The sequence below is a fragment of the Drosophila tropicalis genome, unplaced genomic scaffold, assembly GCF_018151085.1.
Source record: "Drosophila tropicalis isolate 14030-0801.00 unplaced genomic scaffold, ASM1815108v1 contig_463, whole genome shotgun sequence".
NCBI classification, from domain to species: Eukaryota; Metazoa; Arthropoda; class Insecta; order Diptera; family Drosophilidae; genus Drosophila; species Drosophila tropicalis.
The window spans coordinates 3,199,397-3,218,397 of record NW_027172929.1 but is presented as its reverse complement, the minus strand read 5'-3'; the positions used below and the strand labels follow the sequence as shown (position 1 = coordinate 3,218,397).

General features: G+C 37.6%; 5 protein-coding genes across 6 annotated transcripts; 2 read left to right on the top strand and 3 right to left on the bottom strand.

Moving 5' to 3' along the window:
• Positions 1-375: 375 nt before the first annotated feature.
• Positions 376-1,215, top strand: EMC4 (ER membrane protein complex subunit 4). Its single transcript, XM_068286967.1, is given in 4 exon segments — positions 376-553; positions 628-655; positions 657-764; positions 842-1,215. Coding segments are annotated over 4 exon segments (507 nt in total). The 5' UTR covers positions 376-497; the 3' UTR covers positions 1,157-1,215.
• On the bottom strand, positions 1,160-3,358 carry LOC137574600 (uncharacterized). 2 transcript variants are annotated; one of them, XM_068286969.1, is made up of 4 exons: positions 3,070-3,358; positions 1,912-1,965; positions 1,767-1,849; positions 1,160-1,342 (listed from the first exon to the last, which is right to left on the bottom strand). In XM_068286969.1, exons 1-4 carry the CDS (start codon positions 3,082-3,084, stop codon positions 1,279-1,281), a joined length of 216 nt encoding a protein of 71 aa, XP_068143070.1. In that variant the 5' UTR covers positions 3,085-3,358; the 3' UTR covers positions 1,160-1,278. The 2 variants fall into 2 exon arrangements, with proteins under 2 accessions (XP_068143070.1, XP_068143069.1); XM_068286968.1 differs by lacking the exon at positions 1,160-1,342 and having other exon boundaries at positions 1,410-1,849.
• Positions 3,359-3,494: 136 nt separating this feature from the next.
• LOC137574601 (single-pass membrane and coiled-coil domain-containing protein 4 homolog) lies at positions 3,495-4,049 on the bottom strand. Its single transcript, XM_068286971.1, has 2 exons — positions 3,902-4,049; positions 3,495-3,833 (listed from the first exon to the last, which is right to left on the bottom strand). The coding sequence occupies exon 2, from the start codon at positions 3,828-3,830 to the stop codon at positions 3,654-3,656; it is 177 nt and encodes a 58-aa protein (XP_068143072.1). The 5' UTR covers positions 3,831-3,833; positions 3,902-4,049; the 3' UTR covers positions 3,495-3,653.
• Positions 4,050-6,880: 2,831 nt separating this feature from the next.
• LOC137574730 (uncharacterized) lies at positions 6,881-7,372 on the bottom strand. The gene has a single exon (XM_068287135.1). It carries the CDS (start codon positions 7,370-7,372, stop codon positions 6,881-6,883), a length of 492 nt encoding a protein of 163 aa, XP_068143236.1.
• Positions 7,373-10,540: 3,168 nt separating this feature from the next.
• LOC137574639 (uncharacterized) lies at positions 10,541-11,763 on the top strand. Its single transcript, XM_068287017.1, has one exon. It carries the CDS (start codon positions 10,764-10,766, stop codon positions 11,691-11,693), a length of 930 nt encoding a protein of 309 aa, XP_068143118.1. The 5' UTR covers positions 10,541-10,763; the 3' UTR covers positions 11,694-11,763.
• Positions 11,764-19,001: the final 7,238 nt, after the last annotated feature.

Sequence of the window (19,001 nt, the reverse complement as noted above, 5' to 3'; positions counted from 1 at the left end):
AGGTTTTGAAGTAATTTATCGATTATTTTATTCCTTTTTGAGTTGTTAAATCTTATTGAATAGTTTTGGAATAATTTCCGAATTGATATTTTAACTTTCAAATGGGGTTAATTTTGATTATAAAATATTTGGATCGGCATATATCGTCTGTTGTTAAGATCTGCTATCTATTAAACGATTTTTATCCATGAGTACACAATTCTATAGAAGAAGGACACTTAGTCCCTTATTTAGAACAGCATTAATGCATAGATATCGGATGACTGTATAGAATAGTAGAACAAGGTTTTTTTTTCCTTTTTTTATAATTAATTTCCGTTACAGCGGTGGCGCCACATTGTGTTAGAGGTCGCCACAGTGTGTTGACAAGCGGTGTGTGCAATTTGTCGATTTCTCAACACTGGCGACCCAATTGCCGCTATAAAAAATTGTCTAACACTAACTCTAGTTGATTGTATGAAGAAAAAAAAAATTAGTTAATTTAATTAAAACTTAAAATGTCATCAAAACAGAATGCCAAAAAATCTAAATGGTCACTTGACTTCAATGGAAGGTAAGTCCGAGTAATGGCTTCAAGTTAGTTTGCATCATTTTTATGTTATTATCCGTATATAAATATATTTGCAGTAAAAATGCGGAACTATCGTCAGTGTCGCCCCCCAGGGTACAATCCCACTGCCCTGGTCAATCAAAATGAGGTGGTGCGTGATCAACGTTTAGTAATCAAGAAATCCTGGGATCTGGCCTTGGGACCATTGAAGAATGTGAGTTCGATTTTACATACATACATATTTCCTGGTGGATAAACATTGCTTATTTCTCACATTGCAACTGCTTACAGATACCAATGAATCTATTTATTATGTACATGTCCGGAAATTCCATATCCATATTCCCCATTATGATGGTGGGCATGATGCTTATACGTCCAATCAAGGCGGTGTTCACTACCCAAGTCACCTCGAAAATGGCAGAAGGCGCCCAAGGTACGGGCCAGCGTATTATCTATATTCTTGGAAATTTGGCAAATGTTGCTCTGGCCTTATACAAATGTCATAGTATGGGTCTGTTACCCACTCATGCCTCCGATTGGCTGGCATTTGTTCAACCCCAGACGCGGCTGGAGTATTATGGTGGGGGGATTTCATTTATATAGAAATTATTTTAAAGATAAATTAAACTTTGCTTTATTGCATGAGTACGAGCGAAAGAAAACATTTTGTATAGTTTGAGTTTTGTGTGTTTTGTATAATTAACTAATTAAGTGTGTGGCTGTTGTCAATCATCCAAAATCTTCTTGGCCTCCTTTTTGATGTCGCTCACCAATTGCTCAGCCGGCGATCTGAAAATCCACAGATCGAGAGATACATAGGTAAGTAGTAAGAATGATTACATTAGAAGAAAAACTGTTTATGCTAACTTGTAATGAGTCTCGAAACACATCTAAATTTATTTTTTAGAAAAACAATTGAAATTTTTTGTGTAATCTGATCTGAGAAATACATGTATGCAGTTGTATTGAACGCTGATGTGAACCTAGAGACCCATTCTATACACATCTATGTATTTTTATAGTTAGGATAGTTCTTTGATGAATCAACGATCAAGCTTGTGAACAGTTTATTGTTTTCAATTTCAAATCGGACTTTGTGGAGAACTTTAGGATGCGTTTCGCTAAAACTGTATCAGTTTGTTAGTGGGTAATTATGTACGATATTATGTACAAATGGCTATTATCATGTATGCTTTTGGAGGCAGCAATTACTTTTTTCTTGTTATCATCAACCAACTCGCGCAGCTTCTGATTTAGACGCTCGACCAACTTTTGCGGATCATCAACACGCGGCACCTGTGAGTATTGTGATTCCATTATTATTTTAGCCATTTTCAATGTTTCATAATTGAACTTACCTCATAGTTTTGCGATATGTAGATGCCCGTATAAATGCCGGCACCGAAAGTCAACTGCAAAAGAAAGGAAACAAGGTAAGATCAATTAGAATGTGCAAACCAAAAATAGTTGCTGCCTATAATTTGAATTTTGGATTAAACTGCTGACCAAAGAGAAGCATAGTGTCCGCTTTGTTGTCCAGAATGGCTTTTTTGGGCATAGTGGGATCTCTTGTATATGTGGCTGACAGCAACTGCCCCCCGGCTCCGCCTCCTCCTGCACAAGTTCCCAATCCCCGATGATGCCTCATCAGTTGTATACCCAATCCAACAACTTTCATTTTAAATTTAGTAAATCTTAAAAGTATTTATCTGTATGACAATATGAGCAAAGCATTTCTACAATATTTATATCTATATGTTTGTATACATATCAGATGAAGATGTACTGATTAGGATGTATTTGTAGGATATCAACTGGATGAGCAATTGCTAGAAATTCAAACTATGTATCTACCAATTTGAGCCATTTTAGCTAAGGTACAAAGGTCATTTTACCAATTATTAATTGTTTACTAGCATACATTTCTAAAAAGTTTTACGAGTTTGATGAAATTTATCATCATTTCTATGCAATTGCATGACTAATATGAGAGAAAGTAAGCTGAAATAAACAGTTTTGTTATAGGTTCTTGTTTCTTTGATGCAAGATAAGGTCTATACTATATAGCTCACTTATCATAGCTTCTGTATATTAGTTGAAACCTTTATTTTTGTGAGTGGGTTAACTAGTTAACCGATTTGTTTTCACTGGCCACAGCTTATATAACGAGTTTTATCCCTAAAAACTAAGCAAGTTGTTTGCATAGGACATGCACTTTAATCTGGAAATCTGTTGGCAACACATACTATGTATATAACCATTTACATTTTCGACGGCTTAAGTAAACTTGTTCTTTTTCTCAGAAGCAGTTTGTGTCACAAGAACAATGGACAAACACAAGAACATATGAATATGAATTCATACCTCTAAATAGACACAAAGCAGCTGCTTTCCCCAGCTTTCGATTGTGACATTGTGTATATGTATGCGTGTTTGTATGTATGGTTTTTGTGTGCTTGTATTTTTATGTCAATTTTTCTTTTGTTTATCAGAAATGTCGTTTAGAAAATACTTACCAAAAATTTTAACATTGTTGTATAGCTAAAACCACCAATTCCACTTCCAACTGCTCTGTCGCTGCCCGCCAGTGTGGTATATTATTTTTTTCTTATTAAGAAAGAAGAAGAGGCTACGTCAGCGACAGAGAGAGAAAGAGAGAAAGAGAGAGAGCGCCTGGAAGGTCAATATAAAAACAGCTGATAGGCACACAAAATTCTCTTTTGACCAAAAATAAATTATCTAATCGCAAATGAACAGTTGTCTTGTTTAACGCTGATTTTACTAATTATTCACACACACGCACGGGGATGTTGTTAAAATTTATATATTATTTCTAAAATATAAGTAGATAGTTTCTATCTACTACGTAACAGGCCGAAAGAAAAACTGATTTAATTTAAAGAGCTGAAAGCAAAATGTGAAAGTCCAAAAATAAAACACGTTTTGTTGTTGTTGTTTTGTCGCTGTGTCGTCGCATTACTTAATTTGCATTTAATCAAAAAAAAAAAAAAAATATATATTCAAATTTGCCGCGCTCTTGGTAGGTCCGTGGTCAGCTGTTTACTGCCGCATTGTCCAACACTGGCAACAAACGAGCCTTTTAAGCTATAATTGCCGGCCGAGTTTTCAGGTAGACAAACAACACCAAACAGAGAAATAAAATTCCCAATGCTGGAATCACAACTGTGTTGATTTTACTCTGTATCGACAAATTATCCAATTTGCGTTCTTTTTTCTGCTTGCGAGTCTCTTTGACTTTACCCTTCAGTTGACGCATTTTCTGTAAATGTAATTTTGGTATCAATTAACAATATACATATGTATATTTTTATGATAAGAAATACTCACGCCCGCAAAAAATGAACTGTACACTTGGCTTGGTGACGTGTAGCTGAGCTTGGGCGTGTAGAACAACAAACGAAAAAAAACACAGAAGCAAGAACACACACAAACAGGTCCAACAGGTAGTCAGTGAAAACTGACTAACTGCTTGATTAGTGTTGTCAAGCGTTAAACAGAAAGTGCTGCCCATTTGAATGTAAATGGAATTGGTGGCGCCTGTTTGAAATACTAATTTTTCCTTGTGACACACAAACAAAATTTATTTAACCATTTTGCCAGCCAGCACATTTTATTTTTCTATTATTTCAATTTTTAAGTAACAGTTTGTCACCGATTAATGCCAAATGGTTACACATTTGCTGCCTACACGCTGTGCTTCTGTTGCAACCTGCCTAATCGGGCGACTATATCATATATCTCACCTATGAACTTTAGGGCCAATATGCCAGGAAAATGTTTATATACACTTACCTTAGTGAATGTTATACAAGTTTTTAACTGCTTTTAGTGACTATATTAAAAATTCTTTAAAGGATATTTTAAATCCATAGTCCATAGTTGCAATGAAATTTATGATACCTATTTGTATTTAAACTTTTGGCTTTAGACCAAATTCGTTTTATAAATACATCAGAGTATATATTTGCCTGCTTCAAAATGCTTCAATCTGTTGGTATTCTTATTTGCCTGCTGGTTCGGCACACACACAACCACGCACACTCGGTCACAATTGGAATCGCAGTCACATTCTCGGACTGCTTTGTAACTGGATACCTGAAGGAGGCAAACGAAAAAAAAAATAAATTTAAGTTTTATGTTGACTTTGGTTTCCATGGTTCCATAACCTACATTATACATATATATTTACTATATACATATATATGTATTTTCCTTTAATTTATTCGAACCGGTTTGCTAAGCTGCGGGCTTGCAACCAGAGAACTGCTGGCACCTTCACCTCTAAATGCGATTTCTAAAATGTTTTGAGCAAGTCCAAATGCTCTTACAGTTCACCAGATGAAGCAATAATAATGCAACAGCAAGAAAGCCAAAAGCCACCTTGCCCCATAGTCCATAGTTGGCAATGGCTCTGCTCATACAAGTAGCTAAGTTTGTGCATGGATAATGAGGGGTATCCCCTCCCCCGACCACCACCCATTCGTAGAATATGGACTCAAATCAATTCTGATCCCGAGATTCAAGCTAACAGGCAATTTCCTAAATCCATGCCATAAATGGTAAGTTAAATCTTTTTTTTTTTTTTGGTTTTTGGCCACGGATTACGGATTGGCAACTATTTAGTCGATCCAAAGCTGACAACATGGCCAAAGCAGATCATGGGATGACAGATCGCCTTACACATTGGTTAACAAACTAATCAAAATAATAATAATGACTTACTTAACTCGGCAAAGACAATTAATTGAAATAATTAAATTATATATACTTAAAACAAATTGATGATTAATTTAAAACAACACCAATTTGTTATGCATTATGGGTTCCAATGTGCAAGGCGATTTAAATTGTTTCTTTGAGTTGTTGTTTTTGGCCTGATTGTGCTACCAAGTTAAAATGATTCTTTCAACTTGTTCGTTAGCCTGTTGGAGCCCCCAAGCAAGGTGTTGTTGATTGGATTCGCTTTCCGACTTCGGTCTGTCTCTCTCTCTCTGTCTTTCCATCTGCATTTAACTAAACTCCTTATTGTGATTTTCAAGTCGTAAAAAGATGGATTAGCAAGTTGGGATTTATGTCTTGTTACGGTCATAATAGATTATCTTTGCTCAATCATTGTTACTGGTTACTTGGACATTTTGGTCAAGCATCAAGACATGGTGATGTCTTACCTCTCCATCCTCTACACCAATCCCCTCCCATCCTATCCCGACACCCAAACAACTTGAATTATTCGCATGCTACAATGTTTCGACAAATGCTCGTTAGCTTTGAGGCATCTGTCTGGTTGCATGTCGGAAGCTAGAAGCAATGTTCAGTAGATGATGATTGCCATGTTGATGTCTGATACTGATGCTGATGCGGATGCTTGATGCTCGTTGCTGATGGGGGCTTTAATCATACGCCTTTCCCCTTCCCCCTTCCCAAAGATCGAAACGAAAATACCTTTCCCCTTTCCCCTTTGCCAAATGTTGCAATTAAGCTATCCTGAAGTTTGTGACAAATTAAAATCCAACTAAGAACTACAAAGATGGTAAACGACTTTAATTTCGTTGGCTCAGAAGATGCATTTTCGGTAGAGGATAACTGACTGGTAAGTCGATACTTTCATTAGTATTATAGGCCAATCAGTTAAGGATCATTTCTTCTTTGATTTTCCTTCATGTAACCTATCCTTCACATTGGCTGTGCCAGGAGTTGAGTTCTGCGAGGGCTTACTGTATGTAGGACATATTATTTGCCACTGTAACTCTTCAGGCAACAACTTTGCCATGGATTGTAGACCTGTCTGGCATGCTGTGTACTTACGCAGATCGAGTATTTTTTAGTTTTTGGCATAGAAGAAGGCAAAGAAGGCGTGCCAAAAAAAAATAATTCAAAACAAACTTGATCTGCTAGACATGCTAGACGAGTGTACACACACTCCATTCATTGGAAAGGGGGGTGAGGGACAAGGGCGTGTAAGGAGAAAGATTTGTGGTTTCTAGAAATGTCTCTTCCTTGGCAAATCTACTTTTTCATATCTCTCTCCTCTCTCTTTCTCTTTTTATCTGTGGTCAATAAAATTTGGTTAATTGGTTAATATTTAAGTAGAGCATATTTTCTGATTATACATACAAATATATATATATATATATATATATGTATGTAGATATATATTTATTAACAACAAGAGAAAGTAATGTCTAAGTTAGAAATGGAAAGAAAATCATTAACAATTACCTTGAACAAACAAGGCTTTAATAGAGAGAGAGAGTTAGTGAGTCCCGATAAAACCCTTAAAAATATATTAGGATCGATTTGAGGCATCTAACCAAAATAGGCAGCATAATAGGGATATCTGGCAATATAGGGACTCGTCTGTAATGGAACAGGTGCTGCTTGTATTCTGGCGAACGCCGTTGGCTGTATAAAGCCTCCAAGTTGGGCGGGATAATAGGCAATAGTCGGCTGAACAATGGCCGAAGGTGGAGCAGATGGGGCTGGTTGGGTTGCCTTGTTGTTAACGGGCACTTGTTCGACGGCATCATCAATATCTTCTTGAGCCTCGCTATTTGCCACAAGTCTTGCTGGCTTTGGCTGGGCAGGAACAGGAGCAGGCGCCGGAGCAGGCACAGCAGCTGGAGGTCCATAACTTCTAGACGGCTGTGCGACCAAAGGCAGTTGCCGGAGTGGCTTGCCAGCTCCTGCGGCTGGATAAAATGGTCGCTGTCGCTGCTGTTGCTGTTGTTGGCCCACAGTCGAGTGAGCCAGGGCGAGCACAGATATCAAAAGCGCAACCACCACAATGTTAAGCTCCATATTGCTGACTATTTCGATCGTTGACTGTGAGAAGTAAATTTATATAAAAATATACGATTAGCCAGCAACAAACTATTTAAGATGCCAAAGGCATAGCCAGAGGCACACGACCTCCCTTCCAAAGCCAAAACGCAGCCGAACATCAATTGGAATGGCCAATGCGACTCAGAGATACCTTGCATACTGTGGCGAGGGGTGGCTGACATAGCAAATCCACCCTCTGCAACGGAAGATGACCCAAACTAAAGGTCGTGCTTCAATGGCAACTCTCTTGCTTAAAGCTCCTAACAAGATAATCCCAGAAACTGGTGTTCAAATTAGACAGACAGATAGAGTCTGCCATGTCTGCCATGTACCTTAATGTCTAGAGGGTATACATTAGATACTCAAAACAAAAATCGACATTGACCCCAAAAGTGGGAGTAAGGTAAAGCAGTGTAAAATTAAATTGTGAACTGCATTTCTATGCACCAATTTTATATATGTATGTATATGCGGACATCAATATGCAGTCAATGTTCTAACATTTTTCCAATTTTTTTGTTGCTGTTGGTCGGCAATCAATAGATTTGAAAACAACATACGACAAGAAATGGCTGTAAATTGTAATTTGGTCACGTTCAAATGTTAACAATACAAATTAACCCATCTGACCATATGCTAATTTGATGACACTATATCACGAAAAATGGATAATTTATGTGTATCAATAATAATATTACTACGAGGGAGGGTCAAATGCTAATCTATTGAAGCCCCACACGAAAGAAAAATCTCATTCTAAGTTGAAAATTATAAACTTATTGTTCCCAAAAGTATGCTATACATAAATAACTTACTAACTACAGTAGAGTCTCGTTTCTCGAGCAAGGATTCGCCATTGGATATGAGACTCCTTTTCGAGTTTCTACTATTACTATCAGCGAATTGCCATAAAATTAATAAGAAATTAATACAAAATGTACAATTATCTGTATTTATTGCATACCGCAAGGAGCTTAAGATTCAATGTGTTATTTTAATTGATACTAAATTTAATTGATACGAACATTTCGCTAATAGATTTTATTAGAATCATAAACATAATAGGCCTTAAAGTGTTTGAACATTAATTTTTTTCTTACCAATTTCACCGCCCACTTTTTTTTTACACTTTTAGCCAACGACTAGATTTAGCTGACGGGGCGGAGATAAAAACTTGAGCATCGCCAGCTATCTGGCTTCTGTCTCTCTTCTTTTCTTTCGCTTTCTGTGTGTGTGCATTCCCCATGTCATCTGAAATAGCTTTTTTTTATTTTTTATTGCCTCTTAAATGGTAATTTGTACACACTTTAATTGATTTTAATTTGCAAGTCATGGAGCGTATTAACTAGCAAAGGAATGTTAGATATGCCTATTAGCCATATATCCATAGAAAGATGTATGTGTGTGTGTGTGGCTCATCGGTAGATTGACAGGCGTTTCAATCGTTATACTCTTCGGCTGTCTAACTCATTCATTGATCTGCTCATCATTTCTAGCCGTCTACCTCGAATGCAAGTCTTTGCAGTTAATGAAGTGCCTTTTTATGGCTACTGTAAATATTTTAAGTGCAGTCTGCCTAATTGTTATGCATTTGCCATTAAACATCATCTAAATATTTGGTGATAAATCTTAATGATTGTGATACATTGAAGTCGCTTAAAAGTTCCAAATCTTTGACAACATTTCATCGACGAGGCTGAAGAAATGCCTTAAAGGGTCAATAGGCACCAAATACCAGGCTAATGAGCTTGACCACTTAATTACTGTGCAAAAGGTGCAAATTCTGCAATTCATGGAGACACGCTTAAAATAATCACAGTCAAGACCATGTCTGAATAAATAAAGCAGTTACCATTGGCCAATTTATCAGCGTCATCAACATGATTGTCCAGTTATATCCTGAAATGTTGTTCATCAAGTAAACTCGACGCTCTGGTAATTAGCCTCTGGGTTGTCATTTACCAACGTTTTCTGTAAGCTTACTCATTTTCATTTGAGCCTTTGATCATAGTTGGATGCCTTGCCTCAATTGATTTGATTAAAGATTAATGCGGATCACTTTGCTAATTAGTCAAAAGGCTTCTTATTGATAAATGCAAATCATTTGTCATGATTTACATACATACATATATAAAAGACAAGATAAAACCGTTACTTATTAGTACATACTTAACATTCTTGACTAATGTTAATTGACCTTTTGAATGTTGTGAAACTGTTAGATTTTTGGAATTAAAATTTCAATATGGGGTTGACATTTAGCTTCTTTGTTTATTATTTTCATGCAGTGTTGGCAAATGCGCAACAGGATTCCGCTATCGAAGCTTGATTTAATTGATCTGGCAGCCCTCCATCAGTGTTCTTTCAACGGTGTCTGCTTTTGTTGGCCTATTCTTTTATAAATTTTCAATTCGCCTACTATAAATAGATGAAGAACGTTTATTTGATACCATAAATATTGAATTCGGTTTGTGCTTCAACAATAAGCCCCTGTGAGAGAAAAAGAGAACGAAATAATTACATACATATGTATGTATGTTTATTTGTACATAAGTATGTACGTACATATTACACTTACATATGCGCACACAGACACACATGTACATACAATACACAAGTGATCATAACTAAGCTCGTGCCATCTTTTGTTATTATTAATTCTTGTTTTTTTGTGCGAAAGTGTTAGCTGCTAAAAAATGCAAGTGCAAGTTAATGTTCGTGCGGCCTTCAGTGAAAGGAAAATGGCTAAGAAATCTTCTATTTTGAAAAGGAAAAGCTAAGGTATGTTTATTTTTTGTTCACTATCTTTTATTCGGTTATAATCATTCATTTAAATTGACTTTACTGGTGTCCTTTGACGCTGGAATCGAGTTTAGTTTTCATACATATACATACATATACATAAATATTCTGCTTGTAGTTAGAGTTGCTGTTTAAGCTTTTTCTCACCATATTTAGCTGTATTCAAAAAGTGATAGCTAAATAATGAACATCGCGGAAAGCGGAGTTTTGGCTTTATTGGCTCAAATTGAGCTCATTAAGCGTTTTTCGTTACCGATTAGCTTTGATTCGAATTTCGAAATATACTCGGATCGAGTTTGTTTTGGAGTTTTTGTTATCTTCTGGTTTTAGTTCAAAAATTTTGTCTGTTTCATCAACACAAAAAAAATAAACTATGAAAATTCTTCGTTTGTTTGTCGTTCTAAAATTTTAAAATAGTTTTCCCCGGTCTTCATCATTTCGACCTTCAATATGCATCGTCGGGGGGTAGATAATTTTGTGCGTGAAATTGTCGTTGCCGACTATTTTCCAATCATCGGTCAACAACATCGAATCATTCACAAGTTTCAACCCATGCGAGAGGAGAATGTGTTATTGGGGTCGGGAACGGGGTCGATGGGAAGAGGATCAGAGCAGAGGAGGAGAAGAAGTGCATGCGACTATCGTCGGTATAATAAGGCAACTGAGGCAATCGAGTCCTTTGACAGCTTGGAGCGAGTCTCTTACGTGGCTAATGCCTCAAAATTGTCTACCAATCTGGAGTCGCAGGTTACCGTGTAATATTGATGGTTGTCAACGACAAGGTAATCAGAGTAAGTGGCGCCACTATGACATCGAGATCACGGATCGTTTATGGTCACTTTGGGGTAGCCTTCATCCGAGGGCCAGTTGGTTCGATCGCATGGTCCGGGGCCGGCAAATGTTGGGCTGCTACGTGATTGCATGCTGTGCAGCCTGCACATTTCGCCGCTTGGACGATTGGAATTCCAAACTCCTCGATGCCATTGTCGTCAATGGGGACAAATATTACCGCGAAAGTGTCCAGCACAGCGAACGCTGGGATCATAATCTCCAATTGGATGACATGTGCATGCAATGCACCTTTCAGGACATACATTTTCAAGTGCAAACCGAGCTGACAGCCTTCGGTCAATTATATAGCTCACCGGCCAGTGAGATAATGAATCTATCGGAGGGCCTCAATTACTTTTTTACCCGCTATCAGTTTGGCATCTTGGAATGCCAGGAAAGACGTCTAGCTTTCGGTTATACATCTGTCCATGATGGTGGTTACTTTATCTACGATTGCAGTGAATGGGGCGAACCAATATTTCCCGACAACATGGGGGCCTCGTATATCCTACGAGCAAAGCAATTGCTCGTTCTTCTCTATTGCATGATTGTCACCTTAAATGTGAGACGCAAGAATGTGGCATTTCGATTGTATAAGGTGGATATCGTTCGAAATTCAAATTCCATTTCCAATTCAAGCACTAATCCAAAGCTCGATGATTGATTAATTGATAACAATTATTTGTAAAATCAAAATTTAGCCAAAAATTAAACCATTAAATTGGCCAACAAAACTATATGGACTTTATTAACTTTAACTTGGCTTAGACGTCACTCGAGTGGCTTCTAAGTTTTATATTAATTTACACGAACTTAAATGAAGGCAAGGTAGAGAGAGAGGTAGAGAGGCACAAAGGCTGAGAGAAGAAGTACAACCAAATCGACCAAAAAGAAATCCGGTTTGAAAGAGGAAAAGAGTTGATGTTGTTGTTGTTGGGAACGTGCCTCTAGTTTTTTTCTTTTTTTTTTTTTTTTTTGTAGAATTAACTAACTAGATGGATGCTGGAGTACAAGAGAAAAGGAGGGGAGGAGTTAAGGTAAGGGGAATGTGGAGCGGAGGCTGGTGGTGGAGTGGTAAATGGACTATGAGTAGCTTATCACGCTCGTCTTGAAATTTGGATTTTGAGAGCAGCAACCACAAAAAATACAACTTGGCCACATTCATTCGGAATGGGTCGAACGGATTGGGAGCGAACGAATTGCAGTTGATTTTCGTTCACATTTTTCTTTTCTTTTTTTTTTTTCGGTTGGCTATGTCAATAGAGGACGCAGTATAGCGGTGGCTTTTATACACTTGCATTGGAGAAAACGAACGCTCCACTTTAGAGTGGATCTGTTTTTTTCTTTTTCTTTTTTGTGTCGTCGAGCAATGTGCACAATGCACAATTCGTTTACATGTGCAGACATAGACAGAGGGCTGGCTGGTTTTTTTCTATTTTCTTTGTTGAGTAGAATGATTGTTTTAAATGCACATCCCCCGCACCATTTCGGTTATTGCCTATTTTTATCGATTTATATATCCAGTTTCAGAACCACCGAAAAATAATAAAACAAGCGAGATTTTAATAGAAAAAACAGAAATATTAGAGAAGGTAATCAATGGGTTCTATATTCTTCATGGGCGTAGAAGGGGGAGACGGAGCAAGGGGCAAACAATGGACTGAAGGCGAGCGTTTTATATACACAAAGCAAATCCGATATATGTATATGTATGTCTGAGTGTGTGTAAGCGACTTCTTTAACTAGATTTTTCGAATCGATACTCAAAATTTCTTAAAATAATAATGAACAGAGATGTCTTGAAGCTTTAAGTCCTTTATAATATCAAATTTTTATACCAAAAAGAAGTTTTCATATTCAAAACGTTCGCCGTTTTGCCAGATTAAGACATCGTGAGGCCTGTAGCAATCTAAAAAGCCAAATGTAAATTCCGAGACTAAGAACCTCTTTGCTTATTTCACTTTTGAAAATCGCTTAAAATTTGACAAAGTTTTGAATCGGCTTTTGGCCTTTTTAGCCTACGCAGCATCTTTGAAACTTTGTGAGTTTCTTATAAACCGTCTCTCCTCATCTCCTTTCCCCCTTTCATTTACTAGATCGATAGATTCTCTCAAACTGTTTCATCTATATAAATGTCAATGGTTGCAGCTAGAACTACCTACTAACTGTCCAAGGAGCTTTTGCCACAACTAATGTCTGCGTGCGGCATCATAATTTGTCATTATTTATTTGCATGTACGCATTACTATGTAGGCAGATTAATTTACCAAAAGCAAACCTGGCCAAAGAGTGGCCAAAGAGTAAGCCATAAATTAGGTCTCTAGGCTTCTTTCTTTCACTTGCACTTGGGAACAGGTTGTGGATCGGTTTGACTATATTCATGTTGGTTTTTGTGAAATAATACTATGACAGATAAGTTCCTCTGTGACATTAAACTCGGCGAGGAAGAGTAAACACATTTCGGCGTGGCGTCTGAAACTGAAAATGAACTTTCGGTTCTGGTTAGATATTGATGATGATCACCACCGCCCCAGCCCGCCGCCTCTGCCAACCGGCTTTACTAGAGCAAACCATTTAGTTTCGTCTTGTTAGCGTTGGCTTCTTAATGGCTTGTGGAATGTGGCCAGACCATGAAGTCGTCGGTTATAAATCGCATACTCGGCCTCAAAGTGCTCCAAACGTAGCTAGAATATATTTTTGAATGCAAGAACCCTGCTGCTTCTAGCGAATAGAAGCATGGCTAATACTAAACCCCCACCTCACTCTTAACCCCCTCAAAAAAGTAGGGATATCCACAATACTGGGATTGGTTGGTTGCTGGTTTATTTATGGAGGTCCTCTATAACGTTTCTTTCTTGTTGTTGCATTGGAAATTTTCCTTGCCCTAATATTCATCGTCCTCGACTGCATCCTCATCCTCTTCAGGTATGGTTGGCATTGTGTTCACTACGACTCCATTGAAAATGAATACACGAGATGGTGGAGTTGGTGGAGTCACCAAAGGATCAGCTACTGGTGGCACAGCAACATTGTCACCGATATTTTCCACTGGAGCTGGAGCTGGAACTGGTGTGTTCTGTCCCCTTCTTCCTCCGCCTTGCGCATTGGCCACTAGATCGCACAGGACACCGAACAAACGAAAGAGACGAGCTCGAACATTTTGCATTTCGCGTTGCGAGGCCGGAGCACCGAATGGAATTTCTGGAGTATCATCTTCGGAGGATGGCAGTTCTTCGGGATTCTCATCCAAAGGACTCATAGTTCTAAATTTGTCTTGTTTTGCCAAATAATCAAAAGAAAAAAAAAAAGAATTAATATTTATTTGTGTAAAGACGATTTCTTTTGAGTTTTTGTTTTTGTTTTGGGAGTACTATTTTTCTTTGGTCAAATAGTAGAAGCGAACTAACTAAAAAGTGAAATCGAAATGAAATTTGAGGGTACATCAGCTAAGGGGTAACCCAAAATCCAATGTCATGGCCACTGTGATTATAAAAAAATATACAAAATTTTGAATTCAACTTCGTATAAAATATTTGAACACTCAGTTCTTTCATTGATACCCAAAGGGTATGTCATGGTCGGTGTCTTTGCCACCGTGTTGGTCTCTTTGCTGAAATTTCTTTCTTGTATCGTCATTGAATACTGTTCTTTTAATAAATAAAAATGCTTTTAATTAATATGCTTCAATATGTCGAGTGGCAGCAGCAGCACCAGCAGGAAAAAGCCAACTCCAATCCGCAACCCCTTCGGATGCAATGTGAATGTGGTCGAGAGGCAGAGGCTTCTCATCTTTATTCTGACTGGGTGGATGGTAGGGGCTGCTGTGTGTATGTGTGTGTGTGTGCGTGTTTGTGTGTGCACTGTGTTCATTCATAAACCCACAGGCTAAATTTCAATATTTCATATGCACAATAAGAATTATTCGTTGAAGCATTCACAAAAATAAATAAATATCCCCCCAAATCCTTTTTGTGCCCACTTGTCATCGCCGTCGTCGTCCTCGTCATCATCATCGTCGCAGGGGTTGCAGGGTGAGGTAGCGGCTCAGTTGTTCACTTCTTCTGTTGACCTGGACATAGGGACGTTTGTTTCCTTTTTTGCCCATTTAATTTTTAATTATTTAAATGTACATACCTACAAAAAGGCAAAAATATAAGAATCCTTTCTGCTAATAAGGTAAAAGCCATAGACTAAGATGGCCAGCCTCTTAGTATCCCCACCATTTGTTGGTCTAATCCTCCTCGAAAACTGGACTAACAGAAGCTTCTCCTTTGTGTGTTGGCTTCTTCAATGGGAAAACAGTTGCCAGACATCCTTAAACTTGAAAATCGACTGGCTAGTGTGGAAAAGGATTTGTTACGTATTTTGGGTTTGTAGGTCATTAGCTGAAGTTAGACATTGGTTTTTCATCTTTCCATAACAAGAGAAAATCTTGAGAAAACCAGAAAAAGTGCTGATGAATTTGGGAGTCTCCTGAACCCAAAGGACAGTTGCTTTTTTTCATTATCTACTATCAAATGGAATATTTTATGTAAATATTTGTTTTTTCTTCTTTAAAAATGAAAGATTTTATACAATTTAACTTTTAATGAAGAGGGGAAGCATAATGCATTTTAATTCGTACAATAATCCATCATCTGGCGAGGCTCTGGGAACGTTTTTAAGACTCATTCTCTTCCTTTTGAGATTCTTTGTGCCGTGTTAAGCTTCGTCCATGTTGTTTTTTGTCGATCCTATTTGGCTGATTGGTTCTTTGTTGTGGCTCATTTCCTTAATATTAAGTAGCATCGGAAAGTAAAAAAAAAAAAAAAAAAACCCAAATATTATTATATATTTTTTTACCCCCATCTTCTTCTATATGGTTTCGATTTTTGCTTTATCCTCTGTGTGTTGTGTGTGTGTGTGTATGTGTGTGTGTGTGTGTGAGGTTCTTTTTGGCGGATATTGCACCTGAATGTACATTAAAAATTGTCAATCGTTGAATCGTTGAACATCCCTGTTGCCCACAAGCTCACGCTCTGGCTCTCTCTCTCTCTCTCTCTGCCTCCACATTTCGTCCAACTTCATTAGGCAAACCGATAACTGGCAAAAAGTAGTAGTCGCCGGTCTGTATACCCTTGCAAATACTCCAAAGGATCAAAGAAATAATCTTAGCATCGCTTAAGTATCCTAAGGTCAAAGGAAGGAGGCAGAGATATATCCTGGCTATAAATTAAATGGCAGAGACTAAGGATATGATCTAGAGAAAAAGAAAGTCCATCCTAACTAAAAGATTAGAACAAGCAGAAGAAGGAGCTGTGTTAAATATTTTGGAGCAGATGAAAAAAACAATAAAAAGGAGATCATAAGGACTCTAATATTAAGACTCCAAGCTAAAAAGAAAGAGACGAACAAAAGCTTTAAGATTCTTCTTTTTAGCCATTTTGATATATCCTGTTGAAAGGTATTGATTGTAGGGTATAAAAAGCATCTGCCTGCCGGCCTGACTGTTGCCCGCCTGCCTCAAACCCCAAACGTGCAACAACCACAACATCTGGGATCACGTGGAGCAACCCTTATGGATGCATTTAAGGCTACAGTTTCGTGAATTTTATGTTGCATTTTTTCGGCAATACATGAGAGTTTGGGTGGCCGAAAAGGGAGTGGAGGTGGGGGAACGAGGTGGATTGAATGCGATTGCTGGTATGGGTGGGGATTGGGGAGTATAAATAACAGCGTCAGAGTCAAGGAGATTGGGTGGGTGGTTGTTTTTTTTTTTTTTTTGCTTTTCTGTCATGCACATTTGCATTTTTTATGTTTACACTGCATGTACACCACACACACACACGCACACACAAACACAAAAAAATACTTGCATATACCTATATGTATATATTTATATATGTTTTAAAAAATTGTTATATACCTATGTATATTTGTACCTTCATATGTATGTATGTGGCAATGTGAAGAAAACATATCTCCCTTCTCACTCACTCCGCCTCGCTTTCTCTCTCCCTGCCACAATTGGGTGCACTTTCTGGCCACCCATTCTCTTCATCTATAAAACGGTAAAATAAAATTGATAGCAAAAACCCAAAATTCTATACATTATCAACAATATTGAGTTGAAAACAAGTCACAAAACATATAATTCCATGAAACGATTTTAGACATTAGACAGTGGCGGATCTAGACATATTTTAAGGGGTTAAGAGTAAACTCTTGTCAATCCAATGCAGTTGAAATATCCTTGAAGTGGACGTGAAATAGTTCCTAAGCATTTGAAACCCTGAGATCAAACAAGAGCAGAGGAGTTGATTGATCTGAATAGGAACAGGACACTCACGAATATCTGAAAATGTAAATCCAGTTGAATATATCTCAACAGGAAGTTCAAAGATAAAGACAGACAATCTCTGGTCATCTCTCGTCCACCAAAGATTTGGCCATAACATTGCATGGTAAATCGGTTAGAAGTTATTCACTCTTTTAGTTAGGTTGTTGATATACAAAAAACGCGTTAAGAGTTTCCAGATAGAATGAATATAGAATTGAATTGCCACAGGTGATCAGCAATATACAAATATCTATCTCTATGCCGTTAACAATGACATAAGTAAGGACTTGAGCCTGATTTCCTTTGTATTATTTCAATTCATTGTCATTCCTTTTGTTTTGGCCTTTTTATCAACTGATTTCACATGAGTCTGTATCCATTTTTGGATCTTGCCTGTTTTGATAAGTTAAGATAATATTTACCAAATCTTTTGCTAATTAACAAGTAATAAGTGAAAACACGCACCAGAATTCATTTACGATCATTCGGAGGATGGAAAGGAAGAGAGTCGGGTTGGATGGATGGATGGATGGATGGATGGTGTCTGTAAACCGCATTGCGTAAACAGTTTCAGCCTGAATTCAAGTTGGAGTTAGGGGGTCCCAGACGGGAAGCTATATACGTATATATAAAGTCGTACAGTCATATACAGTCAGGCAATTTTATATACAAAGATACATAAATGTATATACTATATAGAGTATATTATAGGTATATAGCATTTCGCATATGCGGCACGCTGATGTCCAGCAATCTTTTCTACATGTATGTACATATGTATGTACATACATACATCTCCATGTACATATGTATGTGTGTATATATGTACATAAAACGCACTTTAAGCCTACAAGAGCTCAATGTCCATCCCCAGTAGCAGCATCAGAAGCAGCAGCAGCAGCAGCAGCAGCAACAACAACAACAACCATTCCCTGGCCCTGAGGACCGGACCACCATCCCATACCAACCCCTCCTACCCCTCCTATCCCACATGTCTGCATGTTTTTGCTGTCTCGGTCATATGCCCTGAACTGGATGACGGGCGGTTGGAGTATTAATGAAAATTTCGTACATCGAAATCGCCTCATTTAAAAAAAAAGCATACAAAAAAACAAAAAAAAATAAATAAATAAATAAACATGGAAAATGTACCGTTGCGATTTTTAAGGGTTGCATTCGTTCACACACACACACACAGACAGATATACGAATTCATGCGAAATAACACATTTAAAAATAATATAAAAAAATCAATTTGGTTTTTGAGTTTTTTCCATATCCTTTTTTAAGACTCGCTTTGTTGCTCATATATAGTAAATAAATGGAAAACACAATGCAATAGTATACATACATGATGTACACACACACACACACACACACACACACACACACACACACACCACACACCTATGGAAAAAAAAACCAGAACTTTTCATTTCATCAATTATTCATCAATATTTATCAAACGTTGACACAAGAGTTTTTGAACAATTCAAAATTTCTGAAAGAACTTCAAAAGGCTAGGTCGTTTGTGTTTTGGTTTTTTGTGTTTTGCCCCCGGCCCCGCCTGAGGGGAAGGGGTATGCCAAGTTCAATGAATGCACTGCACTATGGATGTAATTATGATACATACATAAGTACATATAAAGCAAG